General features: G+C 42.2%; 1 protein-coding gene across 4 annotated transcripts in view; it reads left to right on the forward strand.

Moving 5' to 3' along the window:
* LOC147454984 (HAD-superfamily hydrolase, subfamily IG, 5'-nucleotidase) overlaps positions 1–21846 on the forward strand; it is an 85898-nt gene that overhangs the window by 54919 nt on the left and 9133 nt on the right. For 3 of the 4 annotated variants that reach the window (XM_086516831.1, XM_086516832.1, XM_086516833.1), the window contains exons 3-14: positions 9025–9144; positions 9244–9333; positions 9422–9537; positions 9605–9704; positions 10850–10921; positions 11003–11050; positions 11134–11211; positions 11308–11427; positions 12426–12531; positions 12664–12827; positions 12919–13053; positions 17082–17212. In XM_086516831.1, the coding sequence (XP_086372957.1) occupies positions 9025–9144; positions 9244–9333; positions 9422–9537; positions 9605–9704; positions 10850–10921; positions 11003–11050; positions 11134–11211; positions 11308–11427; positions 12426–12531; positions 12664–12827; positions 12919–13053; positions 17082–17212 (1280 nt within the window). Of the gene's footprint in view, positions 1–9024; positions 9145–9243; positions 9334–9421; positions 9538–9604; positions 9705–10849; positions 10922–11002; positions 11051–11133; positions 11212–11307; positions 11428–12425; positions 12532–12663; positions 12828–12918; positions 13054–17081; positions 17213–19025; positions 19210–21846 lie in introns of all 4 variants that reach the window. The other variant, XR_015188723.1, reaches the window with a different exon arrangement.

The raw sequence follows: 21846 nt of genomic DNA on the forward strand, positions 1-21846 counted from the left end.
CAATTCAAGGCTGAATTTTTTGACAAATTTTTTTCCTCTACGCTTTGAGGAAGGCATCCAAGAAGATTGGGATCGGTTTGCCCAATAGGAACACGAGTGAGTCAAAGCAAGTAGTGGTTCACTCTTGCCAAGGTAGCTCCACTCTCGACCCTCTCTAAGGGAGGAAAGATAAAGAAATTCAACGAAGGACTTTTGTAAACCCATCTGCAAGATACTTTGCAGCAGATGGTGGAGTCAGCAATAAAAGCTGAAAGTATATACCTTAGTGTACATAGACTACAATCCCCGCAATGGGACGAGAACCATTGAATGCAGAAACAACAAATTTTTGTTACCTCTGCTCGAAGGATACATTGCTATCCGGAGAAAGTTTGGAGTAAGGGAATTCAATGTAACTCCTAAGTTTTTGACCCTCAAACTTTAAGTGAGAGGGCAAGTCTTTGATCAAAGTTAAATCTTTGAGGAACTCATCAACTGCGTATTGCTTTTATGCGTGAGATATGTACGTGTCTAACCATGACAATCACTCTCGAGTGTTTATGAGAGTAAGGTTGAAACTTGAGTCAGAACATTGTTTTATACGATGAACTGCTTTGCTTAACCATCCGGAAGGTCCATGATTGATCTGGTATCCGGTAGTTCTCCAACAAATTACCTGCGATTGTGGGTAGGAAATTATGAAGGAACCATTCTGAGCTTTCAAGCTAAGAAAAGCTTTCATGAAGCTTGAGTACTCTTTAAGCCCACACCGCCTACCCGGTAAGGAAAGATATGATGGTGCTTTTCGCACAAGTGAAGGAATACTCTCTTTGCGAGGGAAGGAACAAACGACGACTACGGCCTGTGCTCAAGGAATCCAAGGATTGAAATTCTAGCTTATTTGATGAGTGGGTTTTGCTCTAAGAACGAGCCAAGGAATTGTCAGGTTGAGCGTCTTCACTCTAAGGATTTTACGAAGGGAAGATAATTTCCCATGTTCACCGAAACTCTAACACAGCTTAAGAATTATGTACACTTTTGAGTACATGGATAACACACGAAGATGCAAACCTATGCCAAGGAACTGGATGAGAGTTTGTTATACTCTCTTGAGTGCCTTTTTGCGCGCAATGATATTCCGACACGAGAATCTCTATTTGAGATGTCTGCGGTAGAAGGAATTTGAGTTTCTCTACGGAGAAGATGTTTTTTGATGGTCGTTGATCATTGAGTACGCTATGTGCTTTTACCATTACAGTAGCAACTTTTGGTTGCGGTATATGTTTCTCCATGAGCAGGTCATGTACCATTTACACGCTGCTGGAATAAATTTGAACTATTATGTTTGTAAGAATATAGTTCGTCAACCGTTTCAAAATGGTAAGAATTACATATGGGAGACCATCCTTGAGAATCAAAGAGGGTTCGCTCTATTGTGAACCGGGTTTGAACGAACGTTCAGAAAATGCTATGGCTAGAATCCTATCTGCCTTAGATTTTGCAAGTCGTCATTAATGCTCGCAAGGTGAATCATTTTTTATGATTTTGCAAGGAAGAGACGCTAATGGGCGTCGGGAAATCACTCCTGGTGGTAATAACTCACAGGAGGAAAAAAAATTAAAAAAATTGGAAGGAAGTGCCGCCATGCACAAGGAATCTTCGGATTGGAACCGTCTGCCTACGTTGAGCGACGGCCCGGAACAAGAACCTTCTTTAAGGTGATTGCAAACTTTGTTTGTGAAAGAAAGACATCGATCTTAATGCTCTATGACTTGGGCATTCCCTATGTGGGAGGACACAAGAGGTTTAATACCGTTTGGACTAACAGCGCAGGATTATGCGCAAGGACAGATACCTAGATGATTTCTAGGAAGATTATTCTTCTCGAATTTGAGAAGACGGAATCAAGATAACAGAGTCTCGGATAAGGAAACTTCGGATCAAAACAATTGGCCTACCCAAAGCAAAGGCGCGGAATATGAACTTACTTTGGTAAGATGACACACTTTGTCTGCCGCAGGAAGATTCACATGAGCTTAATGCTCTCGACATGGCCTATGCGGGAGGACAGAAGAGGTTTAATATCCTCGGGACTAATAGCGCAAGGTTATGCGCCAAGACATAGACCTAAATTGATTTTTAGGAGGATTATTCTTCTCGGGATTGAGAAAGTGGAATTGAGTTAACAGATTCTCGGAAAGACGCGAATGACGAGTTCTTACATGGCTCATAAGTGTGATGAATAGTAAAGGATATCCTCGAGGTACTAGAGGAAGGACATGAACCGGTAAGGTAAGTATTGAATTATTAAATTTTTGTTTAATTTATTTTTTTAAGTTCTCTTTTGAGAAAGGACTAGCGCAACTCACCATTGAGCAAGATTTGAAATTTTCCGGTTTCTCCCCGGCAATTCAGTTCGACCTCTACAGTTGAGAACAACTGTTTATAAGTGAGAGGGATGTTGCTAAATTGGCTTTATTTGACAGAAAAATAATTATGAATGAATTATTGGATTTATAAGTGAGAAGGTTTTCTCGCTTGGAACATCAAGAAAATAATTCTAAATGAATTATTGGAGTTTTTCTCACTGGAGACATCCGAGTACAGAGTATCCCTAGTGCGTCATTCAAAGTAATGACAGGAGCATTGTGAAAGGGAATATCTGTAAGGCCACAAGGAACGGGTACTTTTGATGCGTCACAACGAATGGGTGACAGGGAGCATCAATAAGAAGTATCTGACCATCTGGGAACGGACATCTCTGATGCGTCACAGGATGGGTGACATAGAGCATCGTGAAGTGGATTGTACCGTAAGTTCGGTAGGAAAGGACTAGGTGATGGGTATTCCTGATGCGTCACAAGGTGGGTGACGGGTGCATCGGAAAGGGGATATCCATAGTCGAGAAGAAATCCGAATTGGAAAAGAGGAATACGCGTAAAAGACGCAAGCACAAGAATAAAGATGGCTTTTGAGAAGCTTTTCTTAAAAAGCGAAAAATTTTAATGAGTTTTCCGGGAAGAGCAAACGCTTTCCCGCGAGGAATCTATGTCTGCATTGCATTTGTGCATGTGGTTGCATCCAGGGACGCCTAGGAAGTGTTGTGAAAAGCATTGTTTTAAACTTATAAGGTTTTATTGAGTTTTTGGGCAGGTTCATACCAATTTTAAAATATGCCGGCCGTCCACTTAATAAGTGGACAGCCACTTAGAAAATAAAGCAACAAAACCAGCCAGCGAATTCTCTCTCCCTATTTTGGGTAGAACAAAAAAAAAAAAAAAACGAAAATTGAAAAAAAAAAAAACCCCGGCCATGATCTCTACGCGAGCAGCTATTCGTGCCGTGGTCAAGGAGCTATAAAAGCACCACATGCCCTCATTGAAAAGGAGTTACCAACGTCAGCAAGAGAAGACTCTGCCGCAAGATAACGCAAGAGATCGCGAGACTACGAAGCACGGAAGTTGCTTTTCCTGCGCAAGAGCGATAGGTATCTATTGTGGATTCGCCATACGAATTGTTGTCGCGTGTTTGCGTGTGTGTTTGCAGGTACTTCATCGCGAAGGAGAAGCGAGAAGGCTTCGGCCTACGCTTGGGAATTTCGAGAACGGAATTTGGAAATTGTTTGCGGAGTTTCAACTCCGAGTACAGACGGAAAAAGGATTGAGAGCTCGTTTCTCGGATTTCCCTTACGGGAAGGAATGACCATCGAGTCAGAGATTTAGAACGAAGGGGTTTTCTCCGGTTCTTGTGCTTGTAAAAAGATTCTTCCTAATAAAGAATTCTCTTTAAGGGAGGGGACCAGCCCATCTTCTGGTCCCAGTACTGTGTCGGTCTTCTCACTCTCTCTCTCTCTCTATCTATTTCTCTCTATATCCTTTGGCTTCAATATTAAGTGATAAATTCTATTTATCCGAGTATATTTTATATTGTTATGCGCTCCCGTTTGAGAGAGAGAGAGAGAGAGAGAGAGAGAGAGAGAGAGAGAGAGAGAGAGAGAGAGAGAGAGAGAGAGAGAAATGAAATGTTATATTAACTTCTTCAAAAGGCCAAAGTGACCTATGAGACCAGAAAGTTACAATGTGGTGGATCTGATACAAAGTCAGAGTCAGAGTAACAAGATGACAAAAATGAAATGACAAATGTTATATTAACGTCTTCAAAAGACCAAAATGACCTATGAGACCAAACTATTACAAAATTGTGAATTTGATACCATATCTGGGTACAAAAAGTCTAGAACAAAAATACTACTACTACTAGAATCCATCCTCATCTGCACTCTGGATGTCGAGAGCTCGAATTCTCTGCTGTAGTCTTCGTCGATGCTGTGTAGCCCCTCTCCTCAATCGTGGCCGTCTGGATTTCCTTAGCTCGAGTGCTCGGTCATGAGAGTGCCGGTAGTGGTCGAATGAGTGTGGGCCGAGCTTTGTAGTGATGGTTGCTCCTCTAGCAGTCCCATATCTAGTGAAAAGAAATCTGTAATCCGTCTCTGGGACTTGTCTCTCTCTAGTTCTCCCTAGTAAAGTGCTCTATATATGTGTAACTGAAGTAGATATAGCCCAAGACATCTCTGATCCTCATAACTCATGACCCTAGAGAAAGGACCGAAACCCTTTGAATAAGCAGTGGAAACGGCCCCGAATCTCATAGTACATTGTGCAATGACATATGTAATGTAGCTCTGTCTCTGGCTCTAGCTGGTATAAGCGGCATATCTTGTTGTCTGTTGGTATCCCTCTGAATCTACCAATCTCAATCTCCAGCGGATGTGAGGATGTGCACATCTGACTAATGGCACACCGCAAACCATGGGACATGTGTATCCATGTAGTTGGGTCGAATCACAAACCCATCTCTAGTGAGATGGAGAAGATCCTCTCTATAGAAAGCCATCTTCGTGCCCAACTCTTGTGGCGGCTCTATCCATGTCCTCTTGGTATCCAGCTGGATGAGGTCTCGACGAATGAGTCTAGTAATCTCCACCCGTGTAAGAGACATCGAGGGTGTCTGAAGAGAGTATTGGAAAGGGGTAGCCTGTCCATGGTGAAGCCATGCATTTGAAACATGATGTCATCTGTGCATACCAGCATGAAGTGTCCCCTTGAAGAGCTAACTGTCTGGAAGATTCAAGGGCCAGTCTAGCATATCTGTCTCTAGTAGTATCCCACAAGCTGTGCACAAAGGAGACTGATCTGGTAAGCGCCTCAATCTCCATAGGAGGGGCATGTAGCTCTTCTCGAATGATAGCGTGGGGTACGGAGGCCTTGGCTCTGATCAGTTGAGAGATCATAATAGATACCAAGGGCCTCCCCATACGTCTCCAACCATCTTGGCAAACAGAAGGTCCCCATATCTGCACCGCATACAACATAGCTGAGGCTACTAATGTATCAAAGAGCCATAACTTGTCTGATGTTCTTGGAACTGAACCTGCGAACACATCCTCTCCAAGCCTCCCAAGGCCGCATAAGCTCTAGTTAGTCTAGTCTCTGCTGCTCTCCTCAAAGAAAATCTCGGCCCAGTGAAGACAACCCCAAGGTAAGTGTATGCATCTGTATACTTTACAATCTCTTGACCATATGTGAAAGTCGGTGCTGATCTCTTGATCCACTGCGGTGTGGTGTTAAACACCATAACCTTGGTTTTACCAAGGTTTATAGACAAGCCACTATCCTCTGCAAAACTGTGTAAGGCATCCAACTGTTGCTGCATACCCTCTGGTGAGTCAGAGATCAATACAATATCATCAGCATACAACAACAATGGGATCCACGTCCCTGCGAGCTGGGCACCTCTATCACCCTCTCTGTCAATGTAATCAGACACCTCATCAACATACATACCAAATAGAGTAGGAGACAATAGGCAACCCTATTTCACCCCAATGGTGGAGTGAACTAAATCAAATATCCCCTCCAGGGTGCGTAAATGTCCCCTCATTGATCTGTATAGAGCCATAATCCCCCAAATCAACACTATGGGCACCCCCATCTCTTGTAGTCTGCGCATCAATCGAGCTCTCTGTACCATGTCAAATGCTTTGCGGAAATCCACAGAGCTACAATAACTCCGTCTCCTATGTGACCTGCCCTCCTCAATGATGGCTCTGAGTGTCAGAATATGACCAAGAGTGGAGAAACCCCTCCTAAAACCGGCCTGGCCCTTTGCTCGTACACCCTCACCCTCTGCCCAATTACTCAACTGCTGCTCAAGAATGGATGCATACAACCGTGCCAATGTGTGCCCAACTATAATAGTGCGGTAATTCTCAGGCTCTGTAGGATCACCTACCTTGAAGATAGGCACAATAGTAGACAATCTCCAAGTCTCAGGTAACCCCTCACACATGGCACGATTGAACAACATTGCAAGAACCTCTACCAGCATATCATGCTAACCCTTCACACATGGCACGATTGAACAACACTGCAAGAACCTCTACTAGCATATCTCTAGTATGTATAAAGTGCACTGCTACTAGACCATCATGATCATATGCCCTGCTGGTCCTCATCTTGTCAATGGCTCTCTTTACCATCTCAGTGGTAAAGAAGGTGTTGGTAGGTGGGCATGGCTCTGTAGGATTTGGAAGGGGGTCCTGCCCAGGAATTGTATATAACGATGTCGCATATTGGCCCCACACATTAAGAGACGTAATTACTGGGGGAGGGGAGTGCTCATGAAAGAATCGCCATGCCTCTCTTGAGTCTCTACTCAAGAACAGTTGATACAAGTCTCGCTCCATCTGGGCCAAATAAGCTCGTTTCTTCCGTCGCACAAGGCGCTTGGAAGCAATCCGAGACTGTCTGTAAGTGATGACTCCTAAAAGAAGATCTCTCTGAGCTGGGCTCTCATCTCTCTGTCATCATACCAACTATTATGGGGCATGCTCCTAGAATGTCGCCTCCGACCTGGCTGAGTGTGTGGGTATGCCTCTGATGTTGCACCATGTAGTGTCTCAGTCAGTAAAGTGGTGCACTCCTCCACTGAGAGACCAGGACTAGCTGTGCATAGACGGTTATAGATCTCCTCTATATAAACCGAGTCAGGACTAGCTGTACATAGACGGTTATAGATCTCCTCTATATAAACCGAGTCAGTCGCTGGTGTAAATGTTAAACTGGTATGTGACCTGCCTCCTAGTGTCTGGGCTGCACTATACTGAAATGAAATGGACAATGTCAAAAGAGTGTGATCCACTGCTACACCCATTGGTCTGGCTCCCACTATGAAATCCTGAATACAAGGAATAAAGCTTGGATGTGCCATAACATAGTCCACTGTACTTGGCCCCATGTCTGTGTGGAAAGCATGTGAAACCGGTTGCTCCGGGAAATCGTTGTAAGCCATTAAATATGGCTAATCCATGTGTGGTCATCATCTCCGTGAGGTATCTTCCATACTCCGTCTGCTCTCTATCATGCGAGCATATGTCAAGCCCCAAGTCACCCACATCCAACTCTCTAAGCATCTCATCTGAAGTGTCGTAGAAGACTGTCTGAGAGTCGCCCATTCGGGCATTGAAGTCCCCTAGGAGGATGATATCACCATCCTTAGAAAACTCCCATATTTCATTATCTAGTATAGAGAAAGGCGACTGTCCTTTGGGTGCAGCATATAATGACGTACTCGGGGGGGGAAGTAACATATGGCAATGTATAGAAATCGGCCTGTGCCAGCTCTCAGCCTCACCCACATGTATCTAGCATGATCATCTCTCTGTACAATATGTAGTAGTGGTTGTAACTCCTCCCTAAATAGCACTGCTACTCCTCTTGAACCTCTACTCCCATGCTCAGATTTCGCGACTGTCCTGTGGGGTGTCTCCCATCTGTATCCCACCACATGTGGCATTAGCTGTCCCGAGGCCTGATGAGTCTCTGAGAAGAAAACAATGTCCCTCTCTCTGAAACTGTCCTCAAAGGCACCAACGTCCAACCTCGTAGATCCATTACTATTCCAAGTAGCCATGGATCTATTCCAAGTAGCCATCTTCAGTGTGGTCCCATAGGTCTCACACCGTCATGTAGAGTGCCACTCTACAATCACCACCCGACCATCTTTGTAAAAGGCGGTCTTTCCCTTCTTCCTTGCCGCGGTAATCTCTGGCATTACCTCTCATATGTGCAAGCTGTGAGAGTGAGATCATCACCAGGGAAAATAGTGAGCATAATGTGGATAGCTGATGGCACTCTTCTCCATTGCCCCAACGCCCCGTCTCTCATTGAGGGAGTGAAAAGCTAAGCTGAACAGCTGTTATAGTGTGTATCACCAACAAGGGGATAGGCTCAAGCATACAAGAGAGATTACAGTTTCCTCTATCAACGAAGGACATGGTTTTATAATTGTATCTTTTTCACCTTTTTAACTGGTTACAATGTGCAAAAGATTTACAGTGAAGTTTAGCTCATCCTCCTTCCTTAGATGCCAGCATATTTTGCACCTCACTATGTAATTTGTAACCTCACTCCCCACTCAATTATGAAGTGAAGGTATAAGGGGCTTTTTGCAGGTGTGGGACCTCATTTTGTTGATTGAAACTCGTTCACATGGCATGTGTGGATGAATTAACATGAGTGAAACACTATATCAAAGGAAACTCCCACTTTTATGGGCACTTCTTCAAAAATACACAAGTGAGGCTTCAAACATGAATTATGAAAAGCCTTTGTGGGGTTTCTGTTTGAATTTTAAACATGTGTGTGGACGTATTGGATTACAAGACATCCGAGCCGCATTTGAGAAGCTACATTGTTTTGATTGCTTCTTTTAGTAGACATTGCTTCTTGTAATGACAAGGCTTGGATGCAAAGTCACCCACTTATGATGAACTCAATGATTAGGTTGAGAAAGTTCATGTGGAAGAATATTTAGATAGTAGCTACTTCAAAGGTTCTTCCTTTAATCTATGCTGACTGTTCCTCATGTCGGAACTGTATCGGTAATGTCCTTGTACAATTGATCAAACAAAAGCTTGAACTGATGACTAAGTATGATTGTTTCATGAGAGTTTCTTAGCTTTTTTCTACAAACTGTGTTGTGTAGCCTCGTTATCCACATATGGTTGCAGAGCGAGGGATATTTTGCAGTCGGACTCTAAACTTAAGATCCATAACAACAATTGGCTATGACATGGATTATACACTTATTCATTACAACGTGAATGTGAGTTTTATGATTTTTTTTTTTTTGGGTTTTATATTTTGTCTATGCAATCAAGCATATCTCAAGAACCTCCGCATCTCTCTGCTGATGTGATTTTAGGCATGGGAGGGACGGGCTTATGAATATGGGATGGAGAATTTAGGAAGTATGGGTTATGCTGTTGAGGGCCTCAGCTTTGACCCAGACTTGGTAGTGACTTTGTCTAACAATTGGAATCATTTGGTACACTTGAAACTCAATACAAAGAAAAAATAATCAGTTTGCCTTTTTTTTCCAGGTAATAAGAGGCCTAATTATGGATAAAAAAAATGGCAATGTTGTCAAGGCAGATCGTTTTGGTTATGTAAAGCGAGCTATGCATGGGACAAAAATGCTTTCAAATAGAGCCATAAGGTTTGTTCAAAATTTTACCAAATCAAGTGCCCATTAGTTTCTAAAGTTGAATGCCCATGCCCTGCAGTGAACTTTATGGTCGGGAGTTAGTTGATTTAAGAGAGGAGAGTCGATGGGAATTTCTTAACACGCTTTTTTCAGTCTCTGAAGCAGTTATGTATCTGCAGGTATTGAATAACAAGACATGTTTCTGTTCCTTCTTTTGATTTTCTGTGTATGATTACATGCTCTGCTCCTTAGTGTCATCTGGTTTTGTTTAATTTTTCGAGCTTTAGGGTTACAATGAATTGTTATTATAGATTAATGCATGTATGATTTTTATATATAGTCAAAATATCCACTGGATGAGGCATTGTTCTGTAAGCAGGAAGTGCTACAAGGAACATCAGGGATAGTAGTGATTTGTGCCAGTATCAAGTTACAGCCCGCTTTATCAAAGCGTTACATCAATAGGCATGGCGGCTGGGATGTTTTCTAATAAGTGGCTAACCAGCAGAAGCTATCAATGTGTAATAACTTGGTACAGTAGTTTAATCATTTAAACTAAAATATGTATACGGACAGTTATTATTCAGCACAAAGTCTGTGGAGTTTTTGGAATCCAAAATGCTGAAGTGATGGCACTCTACTGTGATTCATAGCTGGTGATAAGATGTTTTAACTGACCAAGAATATAATTCAGTGTCTCTTTCAGTGTACTGATAAGCAAAAATGCCAAATTGGGTTTGCTCAAAAACGTATACAGAAGTCTAAACTTGCCATTTGTCCAAGCGATGAAGGTCAAACATCCTGTAAGTATCAAGGTTTCAAGAAACCAAAATTGAACAACTGGGAACTCTATCTTGGAAACTTCTTGGCATTGCAAGCTCTTTTATGAACCAGATGCAGTGCTGTCTCTTGGAATGGGGAAATGTTGTTTTGGTCTGATGTAAACCTGGAAATGTTCCAGGAATGTTCTGGGCCCCGGCTGCCAGCATTTTAAGGATCTGATTCCTGGGACAAGCTACATGCGAAGCAGCAGATGGCCAGTAGAGGCTGTGTTTCTAAAGTGGACTTTTTAGCATTTAAGTGTCTCTTGTGGACTGGGGCCCAGCCTTTGAGTAAGGGTTGCCCCCGCTCCTTCCCCTTTCTGTCTGTCTTCCCCCATTCTTACTTTTGGCCATCTTGGTTCTTGTTCCCATCTCATTCCGGATATTACGTAACTGTGGTCTAATTGGGCAAGAGAAGCAGCTACAGATCTCTCCTTTTGTTTTTGTTTGGTGTCGTTATCCTTTTTGAAAGTCAGTCTTGTATTCAAGGTTATGGACTGCAGATGGTCGAGCGACTTGATGAAGGAGCACTGCCTTCAGAAATTGCACCAATGGATTATCAAGGCTTATACAAGGTTTAACTAATACATTTGTTTCATGGCAAGGATCTTAATCAAAATTTTTGTCAACTCATTACCTTGATGTGATCTTTGAAGGTTGTTGCAAAAGCTCTATTCAAAGCTCACGTGGAAGGGCAACTCAAGGTTGGTGTGATGCCTTAATGTGTCGACTCACTTTTGTGCCTTTTGGAATTAGTTCTGAAGCTATTTGCACTGTGGATCTGTAGAACGAGATCATCAATGAGCCAGAGCGGTTTGTGGAGCTTGATCCGGAGTTGCCATTGGCACTTCTTGACCAAAAAGAAGTAGGACATTTTTTATGATTTTCAGAACCGCCATTTCGTAAGACTTGCAGGTGAAATTGTTTGCGTCATTCATCTTGTGCTTTTAAATCTAAGCAGGCTGGTAAAAGGCTGCTTCTTATCACGAACTCAGATTATCATTACACAAACAAAATGATGCAGCATGCTTTCAACCGGTTTTTGCCAGATGACATGGATTGGAGAGCACTTTTTGACATGGTAAAGAGTTTACAGATAGGCTCTTCTTGTCATCTTCTGTTAGAACCCATTCACATTTTCAAGCCTTGTATTTGGTAAAAGTTGTGCATTGGTTGGCTTCAGCAAAGGGAGTATTGTTAAGGCATAGAGGAGCCCCTTTCTTGTATTAACTACACTTGGTAAATGAGAAAGAACTTTAGGCTTATATCAGGAAATGAGATGGCAGGGCCGAAAGCAGGTGGTTCTTGTGATTCTGGTTTGCCACAGCTTGTGCATTAGGCTCCAAAACAGTGCATTCAAGGAAGGGATTCTCAAGTTCAGGTGTCACTTACCCCCCTTTGAGTAAGGACGAGGGGGAACCTTTGGGACTTGGTGAGGAGTCGGAAAACTATGTTTCTTTGAGAAGGGGAAGACTCAGGTCCTTGGTGCTGTACAAGACTTCAAAAATCTTCTTTTGTTTCATGATTGACAGGATAGGGAGAAGCATTTCCTTTCTGCCACTTGTATTGGGCTGTGGAGTATGAGTCAGGGATGGGTGTTGCACAAGTGAAAACAAGTTTTCTCAATTAAGACTGTTTATTTCATCGTTGACTGAAGGATTATAATTTTGAACCATGAAGAAGACACATCACATCGCAAAATAGCAATGTTCTCAAAAATTTTATACCTGGTATTCTTACAGACTCAAAATGCTTCATACAAAGAACTACTTATATAGATGTATCACAAAATAGCAATGTTCTCAAAATTTTTATACTCGGTATTCTTACAGACTCAAAGTGCTTCATACAAAGAACTACTTATATAGATGTATCATGTTCTTACATGATGAAAAACGTTTTCAAAAGCTGTTGATTAGGAAAGGTTCCAAACATGGCAAAACAATGCAAGGAATGAAACACAGGTGTAACATCTTTATACACTCATGGTGAAAGCACCGAGAGGCATTTTGTGGTCAGCTGATACGTATCGACCAAGTTTGAGCATTCTTTACGACCAGAGGAATTGATGTTGTGCAGGTTATAGTTTCTGCAAAAAAGCCTGATTTTTTCCAGATATCCCATCCTCTTTATGAGGTGGTCACTGAAGATGGCTTGATGCGCCCCTGTTTCAAGGCCAGATCAGGTATACATGCAATGTGTATGATGGTTTGTTGACAACATAAAGGCACCTATGAGGTTTTGAAAGTTTTAACTTGATTCCCATTCAGATTTCTGAATATTTTTAACTGCCAGGCCTAATTTAGACATCCTTTAGGGGGCCTTTACTGTGGTGGAAGTGCTCAAATGGTGGAAAAGGCCTTAGGCTTTCAAGGTGATCAAACACTGTATGTTGGGGATCATATATATACTGACGTGAGTCAATCAAAAGTGCATCTTCGATGGAGAACGGCTCTTATTTGCCGAGAGCTGGAGGAAGAGGTAACAAAAAAGATAAAATGTTGGTGACAATCCATGTGCCATGAATAAATGATAGGGAATGTGAGGAAGTGTTTGTATCTTTGTCTGTTAGGTGAGGGCTTTGGAGTATGGCCGTGAGCATCGGAAAAAGCTAATCAAGCTGATGAATCAAAAGGAGCTTGTGGGTGATGTTTTCAATCAGCTTCGCCTGGCAGTTCAGCGACGAACAAAAAAGTGTGCAGCACAGGTACATGCCCGTTGCTTTGCTCAGTCTTGTGTTTGAATCTGTTTTATTTCTTGCTTCTATTAGCGAGTCTGCCTTGCATCTCTAGAGCTATGACCAGAAATCAGTACAGATCTTTGTATTGATGTATGCTCGTGTGTGTGTGTGTGTGTGTGTGTGTGTGTGTGTGTGTTGGGGGGGGGAGGGGGAGTATGTATTGGTACAGAGTTCTACACCCATTATTGGGCAGTGATGACATTAGTAGGATTTCGTAGTATCTAGACAAGTATTATGCATGATGGAGCTGACAGGTATGTTGTGCTGTGGATGACTACCAGGACTTAATATCTTGCACTTACCTTTAAAGGTGTATCTAGGCTTAGATTGATCTAGTTATACATTCAAATCTGTTTTTCTTTTGCTCACTGTTCAGTTTAGAGCTGCTACATTGTTAAAGTAGCTCCTCCAAACCTCGTGCAAAAACCCTCTCGTGATCTTGTGGCCAACGTTCAGTGGTCACTTGTTGTAGCAACAAGTATTCAGTGCTCCTCAGCAGAAGATTCATGGGGCAGCTTCTGAGATGCCTTCAACTCATGAACACTTTCAAAATTAAATGCGTGTGGACAAACTGCCTGCTGCCCTTGATGCCACTACGGCTGCTGCACCTATGATGTTGCCGTTGCTTGCGCCACTTCATATAGCCTGCCCCCCGGGGCCCCCCGGCCCTCCGCGCCCCAAAAAAAACAAAAAGGAGGGGGGAAAACAACAAAAGAAAAGAGTTGTCACTGAATGATGATGTGGGATGGTTGACTGTATGGATAACTGACGACATGATAATATGGTGCTGCAGGCACGACGGGCTGTACACTCAGCTGATGTGACAGGCCTCCATTTCAGATGTTTTTTGCAGTTTCCCTGTGTGAACATCCATCTTCTGCTACCAAGCACGAGAGCTTGCTTCAGGGTCATAAAGTGCCTTCCGCAACCTGTAAACCTTGTTGCCTAATCTTGGAATTGAGGAGGAGGTTGCTCCACATAGTCATTGAGAAAGGCTGATTTGAGGTCCATTTGATATACGAGCCATCCATGATGGGCTGCACGAGCAAAAACCATCCGCATAGTAGCCATACTTGCATTTCGTGCAAAGATCTCGTCATAGTCATCTCCTGGTTGTTGAGAAAGCCCTTGGCTACCAAACGAGCCTTGTGCTTATCCAATGAACCACTGATTTGTACTTTGATTTGTAGACCCACTTGGCACCAGTGACCTCTGCTTCTATGGCCTTGGGACCACCAACTCTCAGGTATCATTCCTCTCAATGGAATCAAGATTTTCTTGCATGGCCTCCTTCCACTTCGGCTGTGAAAGGGCCTTCTCAATTGATTGAAAGGGGTTCTTTGTCTCTGTGGCAATTGAGAACATCAACACATATTTTACTTGTGAAAGAGCTCTATCCATCTCAACTACTCAAATCGTCGAGACCGCCTCATAGTACATGAGTATGCCAATATGGTGGAAAATTAGAGACAATAGGATCTCACAAAGTATCCAATAGTGACCGTGGTAACGAACAGGGTTCATCATGTTGGGGAGAGGAATGATCATCACGATCATCAAGATGCAAATCCGGGGATAAAGTGGAAGACCTAGGAGCTGTAGCCCCTTCTAAAGGAACATGCTAACAAAAATCATCCGGTTGGACTCGGAGGAAAACGTTCCCCTTTGTTTCTTCAAAACATGGACATAGTCATCACTCCCAAGAATCCAAAAATGGAAGACGTCGGGCTTACTACTAGAGTACACCTCAAAGGGAGTTTGATGGGGAAGCGAAGTAGTAGGAGTTTGGCTGAGGGTATGAACAGCTGTAACGATGGCCTTAGCCCACAAAGACTTGTGTACATCCCGATGCTCAGGCCATTGCCACCACATTCCTTTTCTCGTGTTCCACAACTCCATTCTTTGAGGGCGATTCAGTATTCACAAGCTCATGCTTGATGTCATGGTTCACACAATATTGTACAAAAGAATTTTGGAGGTAAACTCTCTATCCTTGGCTGCACAAATAATCTTCACATGCTTGGCTGATCGCTTCTCCACAAGTGTATGTCAATTCTTGAAGATCTCAAAAGCCTCGTCATTGTGCTTGAGGAAATGCGGCTGAAATCGTCCACCAACAGCATGAAATACAGAGCTTGGCCCGAGTTAGCACTAGTCTTGTGTATTGGCCACAAAAATGGCCACTTTGGAAATCCTCTTTATTGTACGAAGCATCATTTTTGGTTGTACAACTTAAAAGTAATAATGAAATAGACAAGTTGTTTGTATGGCCAGTTGGCAAACTCGGTGAGGCATGGCTCTGTTACAATATGGTTGATGGGGGGGCATTTCCTAAGAGGTTGTGCCACCGAAAACAATTTTCCAGATATCATTGATATTACCGTCCATATTTAAGGTTTTGCAATCTTTTTAGTTATAGCTTTTTGTAAGAATTTTGAAGCTTTTTTCTTATAAGGCTTAGTTCTACAACCTTTTACCATGTTGCTATATTTGTACTATATTAGATCAACCATGTATCAGAGTTCTTTTGCAACAAAGTAGCAACTCATTAAAAAAAATAGTAGTCAAGGATCTATGCACTCCAAGTGGCAAGGCACTACCACGTGTATGACCATACATGGCATGGATGTTGTGCATGCATTTGCCTAGCCAAGTAGGAGAGTATTCCCTTGGATGGAATCATAGAGCAACCTAGGTTCTCATCTCAAGAACATTTTGATGTGAATTGCTCAAGCACTGTAGGTGCCTTGAACTTTATGGAAAGGTAACTTATAAACTGGAAAACCAGATACCCTGGCCCCCTCAAAGCCAGCAGTACCATTATCTTTATACCATGGGGCCAAGACAATCAATAGCTCATCAAGAGATAGAGGAGAGCACGCTATCGTAGTAGAGGCAGACCCCTCACATCCTCGCCATGGAGGCTCCTAGGCACTCCTATACTAGAGCCTACATTGGAAATTGAAGTTCTAGGCTCTTTTCAAGGGATTTTAAATACTATATGGAATATTTAAATAAACAAAACAACCTTTCATGTCAAGGCTTTAAAGCATACATTTGCGAAAGTGATTTTAGGTAGAGAATAGACATCATCCCTATGGCTTTGTCACCCTACAGGCTTTAAAGCATACATTTGCGAAAGTGATTTTAGGTAGAGAATAGACATCATCCCTATGGCTTTGTCACCCTACATCTTTTGCACTCTTAATGACCATCTCTGGTAACAGGAAAACACTGGGACAGTGCCTCTTGTCCATGAGTTGCAACCAAAAATTTCCTCCAGCATATGGCTCTGCCACCACTGTTTTGCCCCATGTGACACGAGGGGTACTTCCAATCCCACAACAGATTGAAAGACAAGTTGATCACCAAATCTTTATTGTAGGTCAACAGTCCTAACAAAATCTGGCTTCTTCAACTTACGTTGGCAACAATTCTGCAAAAGGTGGCTTTTAGAGCAAATGCCATGGAGGGCATACTGTGTTCAAGGATGGGGAAGGACATGAGCTGTTTGTATGCCTTATACACCAATATCTGGATAGCTTCCCTCTGAAATGGTTGGGAATGTCTATATCCAGTCTTTGATCGAGGGCGTGTCTAGGAGCATCCAATAAAGGCTCTCTAAGAGAGTTGGCGGGTGATTCAGTCCTGAACAAAGCTCTTTGTTTTGGTATCAAAATTGAGAGATGCCGTAGCCGCGGCTTCTTCTCTAAGTAAGCTCCATAGCCCCACATCGTCACTTGATTTCACAGCACTACTGCAGCAAGACTCACTTCTCTACCCAAGCACTTGGGGGAGAAAAAAGAGTGAGGCTTAAGTGTGAAGAATTTAGGTGTGATCAGTTGGTTGTGTGTGGATGGGAGTGTGTGGAGAGGCACTTACATAAAAAGCAGGTCATATTCAGTAGAAGAAAAGGTCATGGTATGGGCAAAAATAAAGAAGGAATGGGCTGTTTGCGTTAATCTCAATAGGTTTCCTTTTATTTGTTTGAACAGACTCCTCTGGTTACAAGTTTGGACGAGAAGGAGCTTGCAGAAAATATGCAAAAAATGCTATTGATTATGCGGCAGTTGGATAGAAAAATTGCTCCCATGCTAGAAGCAGATGGAGAACACTTCAATAAAAGGTCTGTATCTTTTTCTTGGGATCTTGTTGCAATTTATTTTTCACCTTTTATTACATATTTCTAGTCACAAGGCTCAAGTTTTGATTGAATGTTTTACCAGTTAATGTGGGTTGTCATATACAGCGGGTTTTTGTACACGATACCTGTTGATTGTTACATCGTGGCTTTTAATATGGATGTGTATTCTATCATATAAAGCAATTGGCTTATGTTGGTTGAGCTGATTGTGTTTTCCTTACCTATTCTGTTATCACAGTGCTAGTAATGGGGGTTTTCTTATCTAAATGTAAAAGGTGATAATGTTTATACCTCTTTCGTGCACAATCAGTAGATTTATTATTTGTCATATTAGAACAATCCTATTGCTCATGTTCTTGCTGTTCGATTGCTTGAATGGGATGGAAAATAAGGGCATTGGCCATTCTTGTCCATGCGTCTAAAATTGAGGAGATATGGGCTGTCTATATAAGATTGCAATATTCTTGGGTTGGCCACTTAAATCAAAGTAGTTGGAGCATATATGTAAGGGTAAACCACTGGATCAGCTTTGCGCCTATTAACATTCACGATAAGTTTGTACTAAGTTCATACACCTCTCTGTTACCTTATCAGACAACCCATGTTGTTCCGTACCATCTGTAGGGCACACTTTTCCAAATCATTGTACTGGTAACTCACAGCCAAAAATTCTCCAAACAAACACCCAAGTAGCCCAAATCTGTCCATGCACTCTGAGACTATGTGGTTCTCCTGCGAGAGCCTGGTTCACTCTTTCTTTACGTTGTTTTTGAAATCTGGAGGAAGGAACTGAACATTAAATCTTTTCCAGGTTTTAGGCTTTTTCTTCCTTCCAAGGTCCAAGTCAGCCTTGCTTGCTGTATTGATCTCTCTAAGAAGTTTTCTAGGAAACTTTAAACTGGCTCATAAACGTGAGAGCTTTAGTCTTGATGCATTTACTATTGTAGTAGTCGAATTTTCATCCTTATCTCCCACCTTGAATTTCTTCTTCTTCTTGTTGTGATGTTGGTGAGTTTCCTTCTTCTCGATGGTTTGCCAATCATTGTGCTCAGGGATCTTTGTTTGTTTGTTTTGGGCTGATTCGTCCTTTTTGTCGTTAGCAGAGTATCTAGTCTTGGCTCATTTGGTCTTTCAAGTGTTTTCAGAGTTGCTCATTGCACTGCTATTTACCAGTTAAGGGTTCAGATAATTAAGTGTTCACTATGGATATCTAGGTTGGTGTGATATATATGAGACAGAAATCTGTATGGTTTTTTATACTGTGCATCCGGGTTCTTGCTACCTGCACTGTGCACAATATTTTTGCACCTAGAAACCTTGATAAAGCTTTGCAATCTTTCAAGGGCTACAACCATGTCTACGAATAATTCATGTCAAGATCAAAGTTTTTTTTTTTTTTACAGCAGTAATGTAAAATAATATCGTTTTTTAGCAAGGCTACAAAGTTTTCCATTAAATTGCAGGATGTGTCATTGCTAAATGATTATAATCATGTCTGCCTAAGGGTATTGGAGTTGTGGCATTGATAAGTTGGATTTATTCTGTGATTGGCTTTGCACAATTGTTTTTCTTTTGGCACATCCCGAAGAAACCTGTTCTTTGTGTGTTGATGGAAAAAATGTAGGTACAATTGTAATTAACATGATCATGATTATTGGCCTTTGATAGTCAACAAAAGAACGCAGTGCTTTATCCAGACTATAGAAAATATGTGGGGCAGTGTTCTCGTGTGTGTGTGTGTACCTGTTGGCAGCCTATTACATGCACTGCATATTGCTCCTTCTCCTTGTCTCAGGTGCCATGAAGCTGAGGAGACTGTGCCACAACTATTGTGGGGTTGTCACTGCTCCAGATCCTTTATTCGACATGTGTCGGCTGCTGTTCAGTTTCGTTTCCCTTCCGGCACTTTTCACAGATAATTTTGGCTTTTTGGGGTGCTCTAGTCTCCGCAGTCTCAGTTTACGGGCTTTTTTAGTCGGGTGAGATTTTGGGTTTTGTGGGCCATTTGGCACCACTGTAACTCCTTAATAATTTAAGGCATTGATGTTAACCTGTTTCCCTAATTCAAATTGTCGCTTGGTCAAGTGCTGCATTTCGCTTTTGATGCTGGGGACATCACTCTTGATGCCTATAGGATTTACTTTGACTGTTTTCAGCGCTCAGAGCATCGTGGTGCTCCACTTTTTGTATCTCTTATTTCGGGTGGGCTTTCCTCGCTTTGAGGGTTCCCACATGCAGATTGCATTAACAAAGGTTTACAAAAAAAGAAAGTATGTGTGTGCGTGCGCGTGATGATGATGATTCAAGCATGGCAAAAGCAATCCCTTCTTAATTTTTGGAAAGAGGGGCTTGTTAAGCTTTTACCTAAGGAGTCTTTGGTGAGTATTTCTCCCAATGGAGACCCGTTACTCATCCCTGTGCTTTACAAATTGTCTGCTAAGATGGTTGTTCATCGTATCAAGGAATGCCTATTTGCATGAGGCACATTATGGGTTCATTCCAAGAAAATAAATGTTGGTAATTTGTTTTATAGGGGTGGAATATGGATTCTTGGACTCTTGGTCTTGGTCGTTTGGTTAGACCATTGAGCTCTCTCTTCTATGGTATTACCATACATCATTTGTTGCTTTTTTTTTGGATCATTTGATTGCTACCTGTCAATTACAAGCTTTGGTTTACCGTATGGTAAACATTTTGCGGAGCAAGCTTATGCGGGTGTTTTGGCCTCGTAATCATCAATCTGATGTACAAACGGTGGTCTCTGTTTTAGAAGCTGTCTGTCTGAAGTAAATTTTTCAAAGTCCAAAGTACCACCTTTGAATCCCAAGGATTGACACTCATCTTATGGCCGGGTTAGATAGTTTCACCGCCTACAATTGTTGGTCATCTTGGATATCGGTTAGCTTGGCCAGCCTCCTATTCTCAGTAGTTAGATTAGGTCATGCAAAAACTCAAAACTAAGTATTGGAAACTATCAACTTGGCCACTACATGTACATCTTAGGATCGTATAGTCCATCTTGATGGCATATGTTCAGTTTTTCCCACCTCTTTTGCATTGGCTGTCTGGTTGTATTGCTTCTTCCATGAGTGATATGTTGGAGCTTTGAGAACTAAAGGAAACTTTACATTGGCTCCTGGGCAACATCTCATGGTGGGACAGTTACTGCTTGGCCTGCCACTCTTCTATCTGATCATGCCCCTCTTTCTTTGCATTTGAGATTTCAGACTTCATCTATGCCTAGACGAGGATCACACATTCTTGTCTTGGTGATGCAGGTCTACAGATCCAACAACTAATTTGGCTGCATGCATTACTACGTCTTCTCAGGCTTGCAAGCAGGCAGCTGGGATGCAACGACAAGCTCTATTTCGCAGAAAGAGAGAGTTACGGGATCATTTGGGATGCATACACAGACAGCTTGAGGAGTTTCCAGGAGATGGGTTTTTGGGAGACGAGATTGATTGGCACCAGAGAGACTCTCAGCCACATTTAGACACAGAAATCTGAATTCCCCTATCATGCTTTGGTATCGACATGGATATCCAAGGCTGATATGATGAATAAGGATTTCTTTGCACACCTCAGGTAGAGACTGGTGGGGATTTCTATTAAGGGCCTTGCGTGATTCATTCTATAGACAGGTCCAGGAAAGCCACGCTATTGCCGATGTTAGTTGAGCAAAAACAGCCTTGGACAATTATGCTATGTTGTTTGCGCTTCATCACTTCTTTTGGACACTGATTGTCTTCATATTAGGAAGTAGTATCTGATAAACTTGAGGGCAAGACCCTGGATAGCCATTTACTGCAAGTCTGATTGCAGATAGGCATCTCATTACAAGACATCCACTCTAGCATTCTCGGGAAGCTGCACAACAATATTTTGCATTGCAGCTTGAAAACATACGCTGGAGTACAGTTTGAAACCTGGGCCAGGCTTATTTTTTTTTCAAAGGGAAACTGAAGTATTGATGATAATGGATAGGCTCTCTCATCTCTAGGGGTTTTTTAGAAAATTTGGTCGGCTATGCATTACAGACGACTTTGGCATACAATTTCTAAAATGCTGGTTCCCTTACGCCCAAATCCTCCACTTTTAAGTGAGGATAGATTGTGGGATTGGCAGTTTTAGCGTTTTCCTATGCTTACCATTACTGTTAAACAAGTGATACAAAATTACAGTTGCCTCCTTGGATTGCTGGGCATTGCAATGCATTATGAAACATGCATAAGAGACATATGTTACCAGAATGTTGTCTTGGCCATCTGGCAAAATAAGCTCCCTTTAATAGAGCGTCTTTTTCTATGGACATATCTTATTGGTGTTTTGCTTGTTGTCAGCCTTCTTCATGCTCGAAGATTTGCAAGTTCTTGCCTGTTTAGCGTTCATTTACACCCGAGACTGCTCCCCATTTACTCTGGCTCTTGTAGACATACTCGGGACTTTGTCTCTTGAATGTCTAATGTCCACACACTTGTTCTTGTCGTGGAGTTTTTGAGAAACATTTATGGGTGTTTGATGATTCAGCCCATCTTCAGGTTGGCGCATTTGTCGACTGTTTACTTAGCCTACTACCACTCATGCGCTCCACTATCATGAGCGCATGAGTGGTA

This window comes from Adiantum capillus-veneris, chromosome 7 (assembly GCF_014529385.1).
Source record: "Adiantum capillus-veneris isolate H3 chromosome 7, ASM1452938v2, whole genome shotgun sequence".
In the NCBI taxonomy this organism is placed as follows: Eukaryota; Viridiplantae; Streptophyta; class Polypodiopsida; order Polypodiales; family Pteridaceae; genus Adiantum; species Adiantum capillus-veneris.